The sequence below is a fragment of the Primulina huaijiensis genome, chromosome 18 (genome assembly GCF_012295235.1).
Source record: "Primulina huaijiensis isolate GDHJ02 chromosome 18, ASM1229523v2, whole genome shotgun sequence".
Lineage (NCBI taxonomy): Eukaryota > Viridiplantae > Streptophyta > Magnoliopsida > Lamiales > Gesneriaceae > Primulina > Primulina huaijiensis.
Window position 1 is genome coordinate 7,999,826 of NC_133323.1, and position 20,055 is coordinate 8,019,880.

At 36.5% G+C, this 20,055-nt stretch overlaps 1 protein-coding gene across 5 annotated transcripts; it reads left to right on the forward strand.

Moving 5' to 3' along the window:
- Positions 1–9,867: 9,867 nt before the first annotated feature.
- LOC140964406 (probable AMP deaminase) lies at positions 9,868–18,761 on the forward strand. Of its 5 annotated transcripts, XM_073424164.1 has the most exons (20): positions 9,870–10,370; positions 10,683–10,858; positions 11,198–11,399; positions 11,506–11,681; positions 11,785–11,836; positions 11,943–12,070; positions 12,155–12,334; positions 12,441–12,508; positions 12,600–12,742; positions 13,623–13,684; positions 14,592–14,705; positions 15,529–15,669; positions 16,405–16,557; positions 16,709–16,762; positions 16,848–16,958; positions 17,362–17,535; positions 17,605–17,685; positions 18,006–18,104; positions 18,271–18,353; positions 18,484–18,761. In XM_073424164.1, exons 1-19 carry the CDS (start codon positions 9,899–9,901, stop codon positions 18,337–18,339), a joined length of 2,655 nt encoding a protein of 884 aa, XP_073280265.1. In that variant the 5' UTR covers positions 9,870–9,898; the 3' UTR covers positions 18,340–18,353; positions 18,484–18,761. The 5 variants fall into 5 exon arrangements, with proteins under 5 accessions (XP_073280268.1, XP_073280265.1, XP_073280264.1 ...); XM_073424163.1 differs by lacking the exon at positions 18,484–18,761 and having other exon boundaries at positions 18,271–18,386; XM_073424165.1 differs by lacking the exon at positions 18,484–18,761 and having other exon boundaries at positions 10,683–10,852; positions 18,271–18,386.
- Positions 18,762–20,055: the final 1,294 nt, after the last annotated feature.

Below are 20,055 nucleotides of genomic sequence, written 5' to 3' on the forward strand. Positions count from 1 at the left end.
ATTACTGTCATCACCCAAAATTTCTCAGTAGTATATGCATCAAATGATCCTACCTTCGCCAGGATTGGCTTAGATACGACATCAGTCAAGAGTTGATATTCCAGTTTTAGCTCTTTCTTCTTCCCAGAAGTTTTGATGGTTTCACCGGTCACAAAGAATTGAAGTTTCATGTTGTCAACTGCTTCTTGAGGAACCAGGGAGAAGTCAGTTAACCTCTTAATCGGTAGTTGAAAGAACGCTAAAAAGTAATTATGTCTAATAAACAGGTTGTCATTACCTAGTGGCAATAGAATTTGCCCAGTATCGGAGATGATTCCTCGACCATAGAAATTCTTGAGCTCTTCGACATAGATATCAATAGACGAGCTGTGAAAAGTCTTGAGTCCAGATGACTCAACAGCCTTGAAGATCTTTTTTATGTCCGCATCTTCCATAGAATAAATGGAATCAAAATCGACTACAAGAGCGTTCATGATGAATGAAGGAGTTGCAGGAGCAGCGATTCTGAGATAAGAACTTTAGAAGAGATTAGATGTTTGTGAAGTGAGAATTTGAAAGCAAGAAATACTTTGAGTAAGAGAATGCAGAGATAAACTGATGAATTTGGGGATTTTGAAATATATCAGGTGTGATTTGATTTGATAACCATTAGAACACGTGTCACGATATTAATGAAATTTGAAAATTTGAATAAATATTAAGTGCAAGACAAAATCATTAGGCCGTTTAATGGCGCAATAAAGAAAATCAAATAATTTGTAAAAACGCTATTAAATGAGGAAGTTAGTTATTCTAAATGAATTTTAAGGATCAATTTAACAAGTCCAACTGATTTCGACATTCAAAGAGTAACTGACTGACAACTATCAGTAAGGTACTATGAATTAGTGACGTACTATGAATCAGTATTTCCTCTGAATACATGCATTATGATAAATCAATAAGTCCTAAGATATTTATGAAAAAAGAAAACTTATTCTTGGAGAATCAGTTTTTCCTCTGAGCACAACAACTTCTCACAGCTAGGTATTTAGCTTCTGCAGTTGAGGTGGCAATAGTAGTTTGCTTCTTACTGAACTATGAGATCAGTCTATCTATGAGAAACTGACAAGATCCACTTGTGATTTTCCTGTCAAGCTTACATTCTGCATAATCTGCATCAGAATATCCAACTAGATTGAAAGATGAGTCATTTGCATACCACAATCCCACAGTTTGCGTCCCTCTAAGATATTTAAGAATTATTTGGCAGTAAAGTAATGAGATTGTTTTGGATTAGACTGAAAACATGCACACATACAAACTTCAAATAAAATATCTGGTCTACTGGCAGTTAAGTAGAATAATGAACTTATCAAACCTCGATACATTTTTACATCTACTGATATTCCCCTTCATCTTTATCAAGCTTGACCGACGAACTCATGGGTTTGTTGCAGTTGAACATGACTCTATTCCAAATTTTTTGAGTAGTTCTTTGGTGTACTTTGTATGACTGACAAAGATTCCAGTATTCAACTACTTGACTTAAAGTCTTAGAAAGAAGTTCAGTTAACCCATTACGCTTATTTTGAAATTTTCTTGCATTAGTTTGGCAAACCTCTTGCACATATCGCAGTTAGTTGATCCAAAAATAATAGCATCAACATATATTTGTACTAATAGTGTATGATCTCCTTTGATAAATTTAAACAGAGTTTTATAAATAATGCCTGTAACGAAGTTATGATTAACTAGAAATTCAGTCAATGTTTCATACCAAGCTCTTGGAGCTTGTTTTAAACAATACAAAACCTTGTTTAATCGATAGACATGATCACGTAATAAATGATTGATAAAACATGATGCTTGTTCAACATAGACTTCTTCTTGCAATAGTCCATTCAAAAATACACTCTTCACATCTATTTGATATACATTGAAATTATTGTAAGAGACATAGACAAGAAACATCTTGATTGTTTCCAGTCTGGCTATTGGTGCATACGTTTCATCATAATCAATTCCTTCTTCTTGTCTAAATTTTTGAGCCACTAGTCTTGATTTATTTCTTACTATTCTTACTACGATTCCATCTTCATTCCGCTTGTTCCTGTAAACCCATCTTGTACTTATAACTTATTGATGAGAAAGTCTTGGAACTAAGTTCCAGACAAGATTTCTAGTAAACTGATTGAACTCCTCTTGCATAGCATCAATCCTGCTACTGTCATTTAAAACTTCATCAATATTTTTGGGTTCGATATTAGAGATAAAGGCATCATGTATAAATTAATTAATCATCTGACATCTTGTTCTTATGGGAGCAAATGAGTTACCTATTACCAAGTCGGGGGGTGATTCTTGTTCCACCTTTAGTATGGTTCATTCGAAGTGTCTTGTGGAACTAAATCAATTGGGTTGACATCCGTTTGGTTGACATCAGTTTGGATTTCATTATCTCTTTGTGTGTCAATTAATCGACGAGTCAGTTCAGTTTTTGACACACATACTTTAATCAATAATAGTTTTTCAGAATTTTGAAAAAAAAAAACTTTACTAATACATTAGAAGTTAGTTATTTTATGAAATTTAACTTTGATTAATAGGATAGATAATATTTTTTTCCTTAAAAAAACAAAAAAGAAAAATCTAGCAAACATTTAACACCCCATTTTCATACGAAAATAAATGGTTAGTTTTTTGTGGTCCAATTTTTATCATCCACACTTCACTTTTAATTTACTAATGATAATGATTTTTTCATAAAATCTATTGTATACAATATAAAACGAAGTAGAATTTAAATAAATAATGCAATTGTTACCCACTTCATATGCTCAATGGATCAACGATTGAATTAACACCAGTGATTAAACATATCTTACGATCAATTAATCATTTTATTATTAATATTGAACCATTGATTACTTAAAAATTGATTTAACTAGTTATAAAAATGACTACGGTAAGAAAAAAAATTACTAGAAATTTATATTTTGGATTATCAACACTATTATCATGTCAAAAGTTACGGCTTGTGGCTTATGGTGAAACTTTTGACTCTTATATTACGACGGGTGGACATGAGGGAAGCTTGGATCCGATAGATAATATTGTCAGGCACATGAGTCTGAAGATGAGTGTACATTGCGGTTGATGTTGTCTCAAATCATACAGTCCAATTTTAACCTCCATTGCTGCTGATTATATCTCAACAATAGATATCAATAATATTCATTAAGATCTTATGTCTCCACACAGCTTCTTTTGCTAGCTTACACAACCAACCATATCTTACAAAAGCATCGACAATTGGACACAACTTACTACGGTCATTTGGTACTTCTCTCCGTGAACACAATTAATCTGACAATTATCTTAATAAAAAATCTAATTAATAAATCCAAGACAACTTTATGAAATAAAAACTATAATTGAATCAATTATTTTAACCATTAAAGTAATTATAATCACATGAATATATGTCCTACATTTATATTATTGCATTTTATTTTATTTATTAAATACGAGATCCTAAGGGTAGAATTTTTTTGGTCTTTAATGCATACTATATTTTTCTAAAATCTCTTGTTGGAAAATTTGATGCTTAATGAATGAAAATTAAGCAAATTAATCAAAAATTTGATGCTTAATGAATGAAAATTAAGCAAATTAATCAATGTGTTTGATTGGAAAAATTCGAAACGAAAAAACGATACTTAATGAACGAATATTAAGTTCGGCGGTTCTGAATAAAACTCGAAAGAGTTTATCATATGTTGAAAGAAACTCAAACGAGTAGTCAGAACATGTAGGGGACAAAAATAGGAAAAAAAAAAAATTCGTGAACAGTGACTGGCGTGCGGCTGCGCGCCCGAGCCTGCCGAGGGCAGGAGCTGGCGCGCGGCTGCGCGAGTTCTGCGCGCAGGCGCGCGCGAGCGCCTGCCGAGGGCAGCAGCAGGCGCGCGCGCGCGCTCCTGCCGAGAGCTCTCGGCAGGTGCTGCCGAGCGCTGCCGAGAGCGCTCGGCAGCGGGCGCCAGCGCGCGCGCGGGGGCGCCTGCACGCGCCCCTTCGTGCTGTTTTCGTGTCCCTTCGATTTTTCTTGTATTTTTTCATTTCCTTGGCATTGTTTGATGATTGTGGTCAGTTACAATGGCCAAGGGACACCCTTATGAATGAAAGCTCATGTCTTTTCACATGAAAATCATTAAATACATGATTATTCAAAATCAAAACATACATTACATCTTTTTGCATCTCCTTCTTCTTTCTTCTAAAAGAGAGAGTTTCCTTCATTTCCTTGTGAAAGAACTTGAATATTTGAGTGCTCATTATTCAAGAGTTGTAGTTGTATCTTGGGAGAAGATTGCCACAAAACTCAAGCACATTGTGAGGGCAAATTCTTCTTAAGGAGAAAGTGTTCAACACTTGCCTCTACAAAGCCATTTCTTTGTTTTCTTCTTGTTTTTCTCTCACATTTTAATACCCCAGTCAAACAATCTTAAGAAGAATTTGGTTTTTGATCATTTGCAAGAAGAATTTTCAATGGCTTCATCATCTACAACACATCATCCAACCATTGCACAAGGAGAGAAACCAGAAAAATTTTCTGGTACGGATTTCAAAAGATGGCAACAAAAGATGCTTTTCTATCTCACAACCTTGAGTTTGTCAAGGTTCTTGAAGGAGGATCCTCCCACCGTTGCTGAAAACGAGACTGACTCCAACATGAGGGCCGCTTTGGATGCATGGAACCAAAGTGATTTTCTTTGCAAAAACTACATCCTCAATGGACTTGACAATGCATTGTACAATGTGTATTGTCAAGTCAAGACCGCCAAGGAACTTTGGGACATGCTTGATAAGAAATACAGAGCGGAGGATGCGGGCTTGAAGAAGTTCATAGTCGGGAGATTTTTGGACTTCAAGATGGTGGATTCAAAGTCCGTAATGAGTCAAGTGCAAGAATTACAACTTATCTTGCACAAGATTCATGCGGAAGGAATGAGTCTAAGCGAGTCCTTCCAAGTTGCTGCGTTGATCGAGAAACTCCCTCCGTTGTGGAAGGATTTCAAGAATTACTTGAAGCACAAAAGAAAGGAGATGGGATTGGAGGATCTCATTGTGAGATTGAGGATAGAAGAGGACAACAAGAGCAACGAGGCCAAGGCAAGTAAGATGGCAGCAAGGGTGAACATTGTTGAATCGAGATTCCAAGGGAAGAAGAGGAAGTTTGAGAAGCAACCACAACAAGGCCAACAACCACCAAACAAGAAGAAGTTCAAGGCACTTGTTATAACTGCGGAAAACCAAATCACATGGCTAAGGATTGTAGGAAGCCAAAGAAGGGAAATCCTCAAGCCAACGTTGTTCAAGAAAGGTTGGTACCATTTGATTTTTCTCAACTTGATTTGTCTGCAGTTATTTTGGAAGCAAATTTGGTTGAAAACTCCAATGAGTGGTGGGTTGATACCGGAGCAACTCGACACATTTGCTCCAACAAGGGGATGTTCTCCACATACACTCCATCGACCGGGAGAAAACTATACATGGGGAACTCCGCTACGTCTGAGGTGGTGGGCACCGGAAATGTGGTATTGAAGATGACATCGGGTTTGGAAGTAACCCTTGTTGATGCACTTCATGTACCAGACATAAGAAAGAACCTCGTGTCGGGGTCTCTGTTGGTCAAACATGGGTTTAGACTAGTATTTGAGTCTAACAAGGTTGTATTGACTAAGAGTGGTCATTTTATTGGAAAAGGATATCTCGATGAGAACCTTTTCAAGTTGAATGTAATGGCTATACGCCAAAATGTTGTTGAAAGTAATAAAGGAAAAAGTTCTATTTACTTGCTTGAGTGTTCTCATTTATGGCATGTTCGTTTAGGACACGTAAATTTTAATACCTTGCAACGTTTAATGAAACTTGAATTATTGCCTAAACACAACGTCGATCCAACACAAAAATGCGAAATATGTGTTGAAGCAAAAATGACCAAAGCGCCTTACCACTCGATTGAAAGATGTACAACTCCTCTAGAACTAATACACACCGATCTTGGTGATTTAAAGTTTGTACAAACTAGAGGAGGGAAAAGATACTACGTGACATTCATTGATGATAATACAAGGTACTGTTACGTATATCTTTTGAGGTCGAAAGATGAAGCTCTTGAAGCATTCAAATGTTATAAGACCGAAGTTGAGAATCAACTAGGCAAACAAATAAAGAGGGTTCGAAGCGATAGAGGGGGTGAATACGGAGCACCGTTTGATGAATTCTGCACATCTGTGGGTATAATTCATGAAACTACTGCACCTTATTCACCACAATCGAATGGCATTGCCGAAAGAAAGAATCGAACTCTAAAAGATATGATGAATGCTATGTTAATAAGTTCAGGACTACCCCAAAACTTGTGGGGGGAAGCAATACTATCGGCTAATTACATCCTGAACAAGATACCCCACAAGAAAAATGACAAGTCACCTTACGAATTGTGGAAAGGTCACAAACCTTCCTACAAGTACCTTAAAGTGTGGGGGTGTCTAGCTAAGGTTGAAATACCAAAGCCTAAACAAGAGCGAATTGGACCAAAGACGGTCGACTGCATATTCATCGGGTATGCACATAATAGTAGTGCCTATAGGTTTATAGTGCACAAATCTGAAAATGCAGAAATGAATACGGGCATGACAATTGAGTCAAGAAATGCAGTATTTTTTGAAAATATATTTCCTTGTAAAGAAAGGAAAGAAAATGGTTCTAGCAAGCGAAAACTTGAGATGGAGCATGCAGGTCAAGTACCTACACATGAACCAACTCTAAATGAAAATGCTACACCATTGGAAAGTTCTTCAAAGGAGCAAGAACCAAGAAGAAGCAAAAGGGCTAGAATCTCAAAGTCCTTTGGTCCAGACTTCCATACTTTTATGTTGGAGAATGAACCAAAAGACATACAAGATGCTCTGGCTAGCCCTGAAGCTCCCTATTGAAAAGAAGCCATCAACTCTGAAATGGATTCCATATTGCAAAACCATACTTGGGAACTAGTGGATCTTCCACCAGGTACCAAGCCATTGGGATGCAAATGGATATTGAAAAAGAAAATGAGAGTTGATGGAAGTATTGAAAAATACAAAGCCAGACTTGTGGCCAAAAGCTATAGACAAAGAGAAGGTCATGATTTCTTTGACACGTATTCACCAGTTTCAAGAATAACATCCATTCGTGTGCTCATTGCTATTGCAGCTTTGCATAACCTTGAGATACATCAAATGGATGTCAAAACAGCATTCTTAAATGGTGAACTTGAAGAAGAAATATTTATGGAGCAACCTGAAGGCTTCATTGTTAAAGGACAAGAAAGAAAAGTTTGTCGTTTAATTAAGTCACTATACGGACTTAAACAAGCGCCCAAGCAGTGGCACGAAAAATTTGACAAAGTAGTATTGTCAAATGGATTTAAGATTAATGAGTGTGACAAATGTGTTTACATTAAAGGCACTCGAGAATCTTATGTGATGGTATGTCTATATGTGGATGACATGCTAATAATGGGGAATAACCAAGAGTTGATTAAGGGTACAAAGAAAATGTTAACAAAACATTTTGATATGAAAGATATGGGTATTGCTGATGTAATTCTAGGGATTAAAATCTTTAGAACTCCAGAAGCAATAGTCCTATCTCAGTCTCATTATGTAGAAACAGTGTTGAAGAAGTTTAACGCTTATGACTCTACCCCAGTAAAAACACCTTTGGACGTGAATGTCCATTTGGCAAAGAATCGTGGAGAACCAGTTTCCCAATTGGAATACTCCAGAATTATTGGAAGCCTTATGTACATCACTAATTGTACTAGACCGGACATCGCTTGTGCGGTTAACAAGTTAAGTCGGTTTACAAGTAATCCTAGTGATGCACATTGGAAGGCGTTGACAAGGGTGCTTAGATATTTAAAGCACACTTTAGAATATGGACTAAATTATTCAAAATATCCTGCAGTACTTGAAGGATATTGTGATGCAAATTGGATTTCTGACACCAATGACTCCAAATCCACCAGTGGCTATGTATTTAGCATTGGTGGAGGAGCAGTCTCATGGAGGTCAACGAAACAAACTTGCATTGCTAGATCTACTATGGAATCGGAGTTCATAGCGTTAGATAAAGCTGCAGAAGAAGCTGAGTGGCTTCGCAACTTTCTAGAGGACATTCCGTGTTGGACAAGTCCAGTGCCAGCAATCATGATACATTGCGACAGTCAGTCGGCAATTGCAAGGGCACAAAACAGTATGTACAATGGAAAGTCTCGACACATTCGTCGAAGACATAATACTGTGCGACAGTTGATCTCTAATGGAGTTATATCTGTTGATTATATTAAATCAAAGGATAACTTAGCGGATCCGCTTACAAAAGCATTAAATAGAGATCAAATGTACTGTCTGTCAAGAGGAATGGGTTTAAAACCTACCAAATAAAGTTTTCATAGTGGCAACCCAACCTTGTTGATTGGAGATCCCAAGATCTTGGTTCAATGGGACAACTAAATTATGAGAACTTGAGAAATCACTCCTCATTCCTATGACGATGAGTGAAGTTGCCTACAAAGGTAGTGAGGTTAAGTATTGTACTTTTAATGATTCCGTAGCTTGCAAAAGCGGGGTAAGTAGGATACCCTTTTACAAGGAGATCACCTCTGTACGTGTGAGGACGGGCCGCCTCGATGAAACACGTATGAAGCCAAGATGTGTTCCATGGCCAAAACGGACACAACCGATAAAACAAATGGAAATGGAAGAAAGGTTATCATGTGGGTATAGTTGTCTGGGTTTATATGAACCGCCAAGAAGTTCAAGACATCACGTTCACTTCGTGGCCTAGTAAATCCGATTGTATTCCACTAAGGAAGGTTCAAAGCCAAAAGCCACCTCTCCTGATGTGATAATTTTTCGTATATACTCTCTCTTATGCATCACGAGCATTCATGCATTAATTTCATTCATGTGGGGGATTGTTGGAAAATTTGATGCTTAATGAATGAAANAAAAAAAAAAAAAATTCGTGAACAGTGACTGGCGCGCGGCTGCGCGCGGGCACGCGCGAGCGCCTGCCGAGGGCAGCAGCAGGCGCGCCTGCCGAGCGCTGCCGAGAGCGCTCGGCAGCGCGCGCGCTCCTGCCGAGAGCTCTCGGCAGGTGCTGCCGAGCGCTGCCGAGAGCTCTCGGCAGCGGGCGCCAGCGCGCGCGCGGGGGCGCCTGCACGCGCCCCTTCGTGCTGTTTTCGTGTCCCTTCGATTTTTCTTGTATTTTTTCATTTCCTTGGCATTGTTTGATGATTGTGGTCAGTTACAATGGCCAATGAACACCCTTATGAATGAAAGCTCATGTCTTTCACATGAAAATCATTAAATACATGATTATTCAAAATCAAAACATACATTACATCTTTTTGCATCTCCTTCTTCCTTCTTCTAAAAGAGAGAGTTTCCTTCATTTCTTTGTGAAAGAACTTGAATATTTGAGTGCTCATTATTCAAGAGTTGTAGTTGTATCTTGGGAGAAGATTGCCATAAAACTCAAGCACATTGTGAGGGCAAATTCTTCTTAAGGAGAAAGTGTTCAACACTTGCCTCTACAAAGCCATTTCTTTGTTTTCTTCTTGTTTTTCTCTCACATTTTAATACCCCAATCAAACATCTCTCTCTTTATAATTATTTTATTTTTACGAAGATAGAAAAAATATAATAAAAAGGTAAATATTTATAAATAACATTTGATTGGGGAAAAATATTTTAATATAATATATTTTATATTTCGATTTTTTTAAAACCGAAATGACTAAACTCTCCCTGAGCTGCCGGCCATTAACCCCGAGCTAAACCCATACCCGCCACACTTCGAATAAAATATGTACTCGCAAGCACCTCCACTTTCCTCCGCCTCGCCGTCGGTTTCGCCGCTTCATCTGGCGGTGGCGGCCTTGTTCGGAGCCTCCGTCATGGCTATCTCTGCGTTCTACATCCACAAGCGCAGCGTTGATCAAGTCCTCGATCGACTCATCAACCTCCGCCGCTGCCACCCCAACTCCCAACCCCTCTCTGATGAAGAAGAATTCGAATCTCCCGATTTCAATGACAATGGTAACAGCTTAAATGATTGTCAACACGACGAGAACGTGTCGAGTTCATTTCATCACGAGGAGGATAATCATAGTCGAGAGTGTAAAGTTTCATCTTCGGTGCCAAATGTGAGTGTTTCGAAGGACGAGTGGATTAATGAGGTATCTGGTGCGTATACGCGACCTGCGGTTTCAAAATCATTGGATAAGATTGGTTCGATTCTTTCCGATTTCCCGCCACCACGGACAGAGCAAAGAGATAGTATGTTACTTTTTCTTTAATACTCAACTTTCAACACCATTTTGCGACCATTCTGGATATTATATCTCACAATGAAGTAAATATTGAAATTAATTGATTTATCCTTTAAACATGTGTCCTTCATCCAGTCAAGTTATGGAAATGCTATTGGTTTCAAGATTAAATTTTTTGATGTATTTCGTTATAATTGAGTAGTCTTTATTTTTCGGTTACTTACTGTTGTTGCTTAAGATTTCTGCTCCTTGTAGTCTTGATGTGTTCTTGTGCTTTGTAGGACGAATCATGTGTTTTAACTGATCTTCCTCTGTGTAGGAGAGGAGCTATATGTCAGTCATTGTGGTCCAATTTTGCGGGTTGGATCGGTTGGTAGGCTGGTGACCCCAAGATCAACCGGTGGTTATGCATTTGAAAGTACTGGAGATTCTGATGATGAAAGAACTGAACTTTCAGAAAGAGAGGATCCTGATCTATCTTATGAAAATGTAAAAGTTGGTCCCAGGTTATATTAAGTTTTGACGATTAATTTCATGTGTTTCAATTTTTCGTTTTTTCTATTACTTTTCTACGGACTTTTTGAAGTATTACAAGATAACACAAATACACAATACATAATGAAATTGTTGTGTGATAGTGGGGTTAAACCTGGTGTTTATTTCTTACTTAGCGAAACTTTGGTGGCATTCCACTCCCACATGGAGTAATGCAATAAAAAATTTCAAATTTCTGGATTGAAGAACGGATTGGTATTCTTTTCTGTGTTTCTCTTCTTTAGCACTAAAACATTATTAATAATCAAGTTGCTTATGAAAATTATCTGTGATTTTCAGGATGTTAATGCAGTTGCTCAAGATCCATCCGTCGTTACAGCAGTAGCAGAAAATCTGAGTCACATTAATGTTCTAGAAACTGATTTATTAGTGACTGAAACAATGGCTGATATGGATCATGGTGCCATAAAGGCTGATACAACTCCAGCAAATATTTTGGGGAATGATACTGTTTCAAGCAGCAACATTCTTCCTTTGCATGGTATTTCACCTTCCTGTTATTCAAGGATTTTCCAGGGAATGTTTTTTAGGACTCTTTGTCAGTAGTAGGTTTCATTTCTAATGCTCATCAAAATGTTCAAAACCAGAATCAGTGAGCGTTGAAGAACTGGAAGTACTGAAGCTGATTTCCGAATGCTTAGAATTACGAAAGAAGTATGTATTTAGAGAAACACTTGCTCCATGGTCAAAAAATGTGGAGGAATCTGTTCCATTTAAAGTCCGAGGGAAACCTTTTCACTTCACCCCTGTTGAAGCAACTTCTGTGAGTTGTCCTAGCTCTCTCAGCTGCAGTAATTAGCATAAAATATATAACTTAGGTTGTGTAGTACTTATTTACGTGACTAAGTTCGGAAACTTGCATACAGCATCACTTCAAAATGGAAGATGGAGTAGTCCACATTTATGCAACCAACAGGGGTAAACTCTTAGGATGCTACTAGCGTATATTGAATAGATTTGCACATGACTCCGTTCGTAATGGTTTTAATAATTCCCTAACTGTATCTTCTTCGAAACATTTCAGATACTGAAGAGCTTTTTCCTGTTCCCAGTTCAACAACTTTCTTCACGGATATGCATTATCTCCTAAAAGTAATGTCCATTGGAAATGTTCGTTCTGCATGCCACCATCGCTTACGATTTCTGGAAGAAGTAATTTTTCTGAATTCCACGCATTTTTGATCATATGAGGGTCATCATCAATTTGGCCAATTTATGAGTCGTATCTATTTACAGAAATTCCGTCTCCACTTGCTGGTGACTGCAGATAGGGAGTTTGTAGCTCAGAAGAGCGCACCTCATCGCGATTTTTACAATATCAGGAAAGTAGATACTCACGTGCACCACTCTGCTTGCATGAACCAGAAGCACCTTCTCCGGTTCATCAAATCAAAGTTAAGAAAAGAACCTGATGAGGTATAAAACTTGTGATATTATCGCTCACATTGTGCCGCACATTTTAGTTGTTTTGTACATTCCTCCCTTTGATGCTCCACTGAATGGTAACTTTATCACGAGGCAGGTAGTTATCTATCGTGATGGACAGTATCTTACTCTGAAGGAAGTCTTTGACAGTTTGGACTTGACTGGGTTTGAATTACATATTTGTCTACATATTTTTTTTACTGTGTAGCTTTTTATTATTTTATTATTAATTGATGTAATGTTGACTCTGTTTCAGGTATGATCTTAATGTCGATTTGTTAGATGTGCATGCTGATAAGAGTACCTTTCACCGATTTGATAAATTCAATCTCAAGTACAACCCTTGTGGACAGAGTCGGCTTAGGGAGATCTTTCTGAAGCAGGATAACCTCATCCAAGGTCTGTTCTGTAGGCAAAGAATATACACGTGTTTTTCAAGCAGTGGTTGATGATATCCAATGTGACTAGTTTGTGGGAGATAATAGTAGGGCGGAAATACTAGTTTTGATGCATTACTTTTTTGAAGCAACTGTTGATATTACGTGGGCTGAAAATTTTGTCTCTTTCTATCAAAAATCTCTTAAAACTTGGCACCTGTTCAACTTAGATATCTTTTGAAGACTAATTGTGTATACCAACTAAACTTTGACCATTGAATGTAGAAAAATAGACACTTATTTCTAAGATAATGGACTTAGGTCTAACTCCAACCCAAAAGATAGCTCAAGGGAGAATGAATGTCCAAGTTCATATATACAACTCCCAAGAACTTAATCCATCCGATGTGTGACATCTAACACAGCCCCTCACGTTCAAGAATGAACATTTGGAACGTGAAGTTTACAACACATTTAGCATGTGGTCCATAAGGGTAATTAAACTCATAACGGTGGGCTTGAGCCTTGAGCTCTGATATCATGTTAAGATCATGGAATCGGGATTGAGTCTAACTCCACCCCAAAAGTTATCTTGAAAGAAGAGGAATGTCCAAGTTCATATATACAACTCCTAAGAACTTAATCCATCATATGTGAGACTTCAATGACTAGTTACAACTATGTGTTTCCTATCACTATAATGACAATGAAATGGCATTGCGAATTCTGTAACTGGATGCTATATCGTTTATATTTCACTGCTTTAAGATGAGACAAAATTTTCAGGCTGATCAGTGGTGGGATAACTAGAATAATCTTCAAAGCTTTTCCTTTTGAGAAACTTGATTGTGAATGCTTAAAACATAAGGATAAAATGTCTTCAAATTGTCTTCTCTTTCCAGGACGCTTCCTGGCTGAAGTGACAAAACAGGTTCTCTCAGATCTGGAAGCAAGCAAGTACCAGGTGAGGCTTCATTTGCGGTTGGCCTTCTTCTTTTCTTTTCTTTTTTTTCCCTGCTTTTAGATGATGCTCCATCAACTAGTGCTCACTTCCAATGCCCTAAAATTTAAATATAATGGTGTCTACTGATGGAATCATATTCATTTACTATATTCTGGATGTTGAAAAATCTAAAAGACAACCAATCGAGACGGCTATTAAATCCATAAAGCTTCACCATCATACTACTATTTCTTGCTTTTGGCACATAATGCTATTTAAATCCCTCGGTGATCATCCTAGGTCCGTGTCAAGGGAGGATGCTTATGTTCTCTATTTGATCGCTTACTGGTCATTACCTCCATCATTATGGTTAAGATGAAAGAATTCTCATTCACTTTTATCCTGAAAGGTCACTGCATAGGCGAACTAAAATGGTGCTCTGGTGACCAATGTAATCACTCACATTTACTTTAGATATGTGGTGTGAGTGTGACTGATGTCTGGAAAATCGATAATTTTGAAGCTTTTCAACCAGCTGTGTTTGTGAGATAATGCTACATTTCTGGGTCTAATGTGACTGACTTGGTGTTTGTCTTTACTGATAATCTCTTGGTCAATGAAGGCAACAAACAAAGTCTTTTGTCCAGATGAGATAGGCACGATATCATCTTTTTAAAGCTGGACGCTTCTTGCCATACATCATCACTCTTAGCTAAGTAAATGCTAGTACTTTTTTTGAGATCCATATAGGAGGTACCAGAAACGTTTTATATAATATTGTCCATTCTTGGAAAAGAACAAACTTACAATTTTGCAACAGAGTTTGACAAGGTCAATTATTTAAGTGGTAGTTGATGAAATTAGATTGTTAAATTTCACCGACTGTACTCAGTTTCCATGAATTCTGATTTCATCATATTCCTTTTAGTTGGCTGAGTATCGGATTTCAATTTATGGGAGGAAGCAGAGTGAATGGGATCAGCTGGCGAGTTGGTTCGTGAACAATTGCATTTATAGTGAAAATGCAGTTTGGTTGATTCAGGTAACTTGAAATAGTGTTTTTGGTCAATAATTGTTTATAATGCCCGACTAGATAAACTAAGGGTGCTTTTGAATCGATATATTTGAAATTGATGATTTCAAATTCATAATAATAAATTCATTGGTTTGTTTGGATAAATTCATTTTACAACAGATTTTTAACCTGAACTAGTTATTTTTTGAATATTTTAGTGGATTTAAATCCTTTCATTTCAAATACTTTCTTCAAATATTCTCAACAATCCAAATGCAACCTTAAACGGTTGTCTGTATAATAGAATACTTGATTTTTGCCTTTTCTTTTTAACGGTTTCACATTTAACCTTTACATGACTGTAATGCTAGTTTATTAACTTTTGAACCAAGGAGTTATAATTAACATGCATATCCATACTAACCATTTTATGCTAGTTGGTTTTGAACTTTTAGTTACTTGAATTTTAGGATCTTGCCTCTTGGCAGAGTACCGATACTCCGGTTGCATGAGTCCCTGTATTTTGAGCTTTTAAACTGACCGTTAAAGCCTCGCCATTACGGTAAAAGTAGCCAAGTGGACTAACAACGGAAAATGTTGGCTGGTTTGGTTGCTTGATCCTGTCCTGTTCATTATTTTATCCTATCTCTGTTGAAAATTTTGAGCTGTTCAGTTATTTGCTCCCTCCGTTCCTCATGTAGTCATCGGCCTTTTTAGTGGTTAGCCCCTTTTCATCACTTGTGGGCTGCGCCTCCCAGTGTCACGTTTCTACAAGTTTGTATCTAACGAAACAAATTTTTTAGAGTTATCTTTGTTTGACATTTATTTGTTTATTGGTTCAATTGTGCAGCTACCAAGGTTATACAATGTCTATAGGAGTATGGGAACTGTCACATCCTTTCAGAATATATTAGACAATATCTTTGTTCCTCTTTTTGAGGTCACAGTGGATCCAAATTCACACCCTCACCTGCATCTTTTCTTATTGCAGGTTTGCATTAGAATTCTCTCTTTAACCGTTATACTTTATGATCTGAGTAATCATCAAAATCTTCTTGTGCAAGCCTTATGCTTTATCAACCAGAGTCTGGATCCAGACACTTTATATTATTTACTTTTACTCGAAGAGATTTATTTGATTAAGCACAGATTTGGAAGCCCATTACAATGATTTTATTGATTTATGATTTACTCGAGCATTAAGTGTTTTTGCTTATTTTCGTCTTTGTGACCATGACTCACGACAGACATGAGGATATTAATTTGACTAAGTTTTTTTTTCATCTCATGCTTACTATTTGCATGCTAGTTTGAAAAATTTCTTGATGTTTTAGCCTGGATGTCTGGTATTTTTTGTTGTTTTTTCATCTTATGCGAGGAATCTACTTGGCATAAATCTTGTTTGGTACGAAGTTTAAAATCAACAGGGTGATATCAGTTGTATGAAAACTTTTCTTCACTTGTTTTGTTAAAGGAATTATAAACCCTTATGCAACTAGCATGAAATAAGCTTGAAAAATATGCGAGTTTTTTCAATTTAATATGCCAACATGCTGTCAAAGTTGCTTTCACCAAATCCAAATAATCAATTTACTCTTATTTACATAATTGTTTTGTTTGACACAACACTGCATGATTTTCTCCTCCTTTTTCTTTGTGCACAGTGAATTTTTTATATTCTTTCTTATGAGATAGATAACTTTGTGCCTAATGTTTCTCAATGAAGGTTGTAGGATTCGACATTGTAGATGATGAAAGTAAACCGGAGAGACGTCCTACGAAACACATGCCACATCCTTCAGAGTGGACGAATGATTTCAATCCTGCCTTTTCTTATTATGCTTACTACTGCTATGCAAACTTGTATACACTTAACAAGGTCATTTTTATTTAAATTACGTCAACTGCAGCAGATGTAAGCTTCGATAAACATCTAATTTTTGTAAATCTTTGCGAGAAGATTGCTTGTTGACTTTGGATTTCAAGTTCTCACCCATTTATTAATTCATTTTTTGATAAATTTCCTTCAGCTCCGTGAAGTAAAAGGATTGCCAACAATAAGATTTAGGCCTCACTGCGGGGAGGTTGTGTTCTGACTCACCTTTTTCTAACATGAAGATGTCTAATAGTTTTTTTTTTTAATTGTAACATTTGTTTATCATCAAGCAGGCTGGTGATGTTGACCATTTAGCCGCTGGGTTTCTTCTGTGCCATAATATATCACATGGTATTAATTTGCGGAAGTCCCCAGTCTTGCAATATCTTTACTATCTTGCTCAGGTTTGTTACTTAACTATTGCCTAATTACTTAGCTGAGACCAAGTATAACTCTTCTATAAATCAGAACATATGAAATGGAATTCTTGTGCACAATTTAGAATTTTTAATTCTGAAAAATCCTATATCACTTGACGTCACAAAAAGCAAGTTATTTAAAATAAAAACTCTTCAATCTAGATGCCACATCTTTTTGTAACATCTCAGCGCATGCTTTTCTGGAAATAAAAGAGAATGCAAGATGGACTGTTAAGATTTAGCATTTCATGGTGGCTGATAATTTGTTGTAAAACATTTCAGTGCTATTCTATATTCGAGTTTGTTCTCTAATTACTCCTTTTTCTTTCTTCCTGTATATTTTGCATTAAGATATCACAAGTCTCAGTAAGCTGATTTGCGTTTCCAGATTGGTTTAGCTATGTCTCCGCTAAGCAACAACTCCCTCTTCTTGGATTACCATCGCAATCCGTTTCCTATATTCTTCCAACGTGGCTTAAAAGTCTCCCTCTCCACTGATGATCCTCTACAAATTCACTTGACAAAAGAGCCTCTTGTGGAAGAATATAGTGTAGCTGCGAAGGTTTCTTTCCTTGTATCTTTCCCATTTTTAATTCCCAACACGTGCATATATCTTAAAAACAATTATCAGGTGTGGAAGCTTAGTTCATGCGATCTCTGTGAAATAGCTCGGAATTCTGTCTACCAGTCTGGTTTTACTCATGCAGCCAAGGTTAGAGTTTTAAGATATGATGATTTTGTTAGCATTATAAATTGACGTGACTGTCGAACTTTGTTTAAACATAAACATGTATTGGCAATGCAGAGAAGGTTTAATGATTTCTATTTAACTTCAGATTAAATAAAAATAATTTTTTTATCCTGAAAGTCTTTACATTGAGATATACTAGAGTTGCTCATAATAATAACCGATATTACCTTAGCTTGTTAAAATTTCATGGTGATTTCTTCAGGTATATCAAAGAAACTAGCTGTTTGGATATTCTTCAACGTGTTGATTGTTAACAGGTATGATTTTGATTGTGCTTTTAGTTACACTGGCTTGGAGAAGAATATTTCAAAAGAGGCCTTTTAGGAAATGAAATACAAAAGACTAATGTACCCAACATACGCATTTCCTTCAGACACGAGGTTAGCCTTGAATAGTGTTTCTTCTTTGCATCACCAATTGTGTTAAATATACTTAATTTTCCGAAAGATGGAGTGTTCTTGGGCTGATTTTAGTTGAGAAAAGCGCATCCGAGTTCATTGTTACATGCTGGTCACTTTCAATTTCGACCTTGGGGGAATTTTGCAGACATGGGTGGCGGAGATGCAGTATGTTTATGGAGGAAAAGCCAGGCTTCCTTTGGAAGTTGAACACTAAGGGAAATTTTCGTGGTAACAGCATTCAGTAGTCTTTCTATAACACAGGTTACAATTTGAACCACCATTCACCGTTCCAAAGCAGCCAAACTATTGAATTCATCATACCGGCTCAATGTTTTTAGCCTTTACGTGCCTATTGCAGCGTTCTCTTGAAAAACTGAAAGCTCTGCCATCACGTTTGTTGGTCAACCATTTATCAGATCGATTGATGCTCGAATTCTGAAGAAGATGTCGTCTCGGCCTAGTTTTGTCTGTTCATGCGGTGAAGAGGATGCAACACGGAAATTCTTCCAAATTTGCAGTTATATTTATATGCTTTAGTTCTCTCATCATAAAGTCTTTCAGCAATAAAATATAAAATTCTGTAATTTGATTTGATATCATAAACTTATGATCAACAATAAGATTTTATGGTAACTTTCTTCGACAAAAAAACATCTATTTCTATATGTAGAAGAATATTTAAAATAAAAGTGATCATGTAAACATTCAATCCTACAGTAGGATAATATTTGAAAATTGAGAAAATCATATTTTCAACGTGAAAATCGTAGATAGTCGTCATTCATCTAACAACATTTTTCCTTGAAAAACACTTATTGTTTGTTAGAAATATAATCCTACTCTACGTGTTTTTTGTTTTGATTTGTAAGATTCCATGATTTTTTTTATGCATGAACTTTTCATATGAAAAAATTTATATAACTCTAGGGACATCGTTTTATTGATTTTATGGATGAAATTATGTTATATATATATATATATATATAGCAGTGATATCCTGCTCACTCTTTAATGAACGACCATGGGCGCTAGCTGTCAGCTGTAAATTTTTTTTTTAAAAGCAAAACAAAATTAAAAAAGAAGAGATCCATTACACGCTTAAGTTTCAAAAAGAAATTGGGCGACTTTTGAACACTCATTTCACGCACCAATACATATTTCGCATTAAATCATTACTCAAGGAATATGGATATGGATAATATGGATCGAGGAATACGCACCAGTACATATTTTGCAATAAACCATTACTCAAAGAATATGGATAATACAGATGGTTAAACTAACACACAAAATATGTAATATTAAAATTTAACTTCAATATAATACTAACCATTTCAGCTGAGCACTATCTTATCAAAATTTAGCACCATACAAGCACCAATAGCATAAATATAAAGACATACATAGCAATAGAATAATGAAAAACTTTACACATTAATTTCAATCATCGAAGCCTATTCCAATTGTCCACATGTTAGAAACTGCAAATATGAAAACAATGATCAGTGAAATATTATCAATGAGACTAAATTTAATGCATAAAATAATTTATGCATTTGAATTACTTGTTAGAATTTTTCTAAAAATCATGTTTTTGCACGTATATAAACATGATAATCAATATGCGGACATAAATCGAGTGTTACCTCCAGCCATTGAAAATTTTGAAACTTTTTTGATTTTCCTCTCATTGAAGCCTTCTAAGCACTCCACGCTCTCTGTAGATGGTGTATAATTTTTTTTCTGAGGTGTGTGCTTAGGGACCTCAATCACCGCTATACCACCGATGAGTGTATCGGAAGCTGAGGGTCAAAAAAAATCGTGTACGCATCTCAATTTTCTAAAGTTGAGGCTGCGTACTCATGTTTTATCAAAAGTTGTAGGTAATGACCGTCGCCATTTTCTACACGTCTGTTCTTCTTCTGATATG

Coding starts and splice junctions, on each gene's coding strand:
- LOC140964406 (XM_073424164.1), top strand. CDS start 9,899: ATGTACTCGCAAGCACCTCCACTTTCCTCCGCCTCGCCGTCGGTTTCG. Junction 12,743..13,622: donor GCAGGATAACCTCATCCAAG/GTCTGTTCTGTA, acceptor TTCTCTTTCCAG/GACGCTTCCTGGCTGAAGTG. Junction 14,706..15,528: donor ATGCAGTTTGGTTGATTCAG/GTAACTTGAAAT, acceptor TCAATTGTGCAG/CTACCAAGGTTATACAATGT.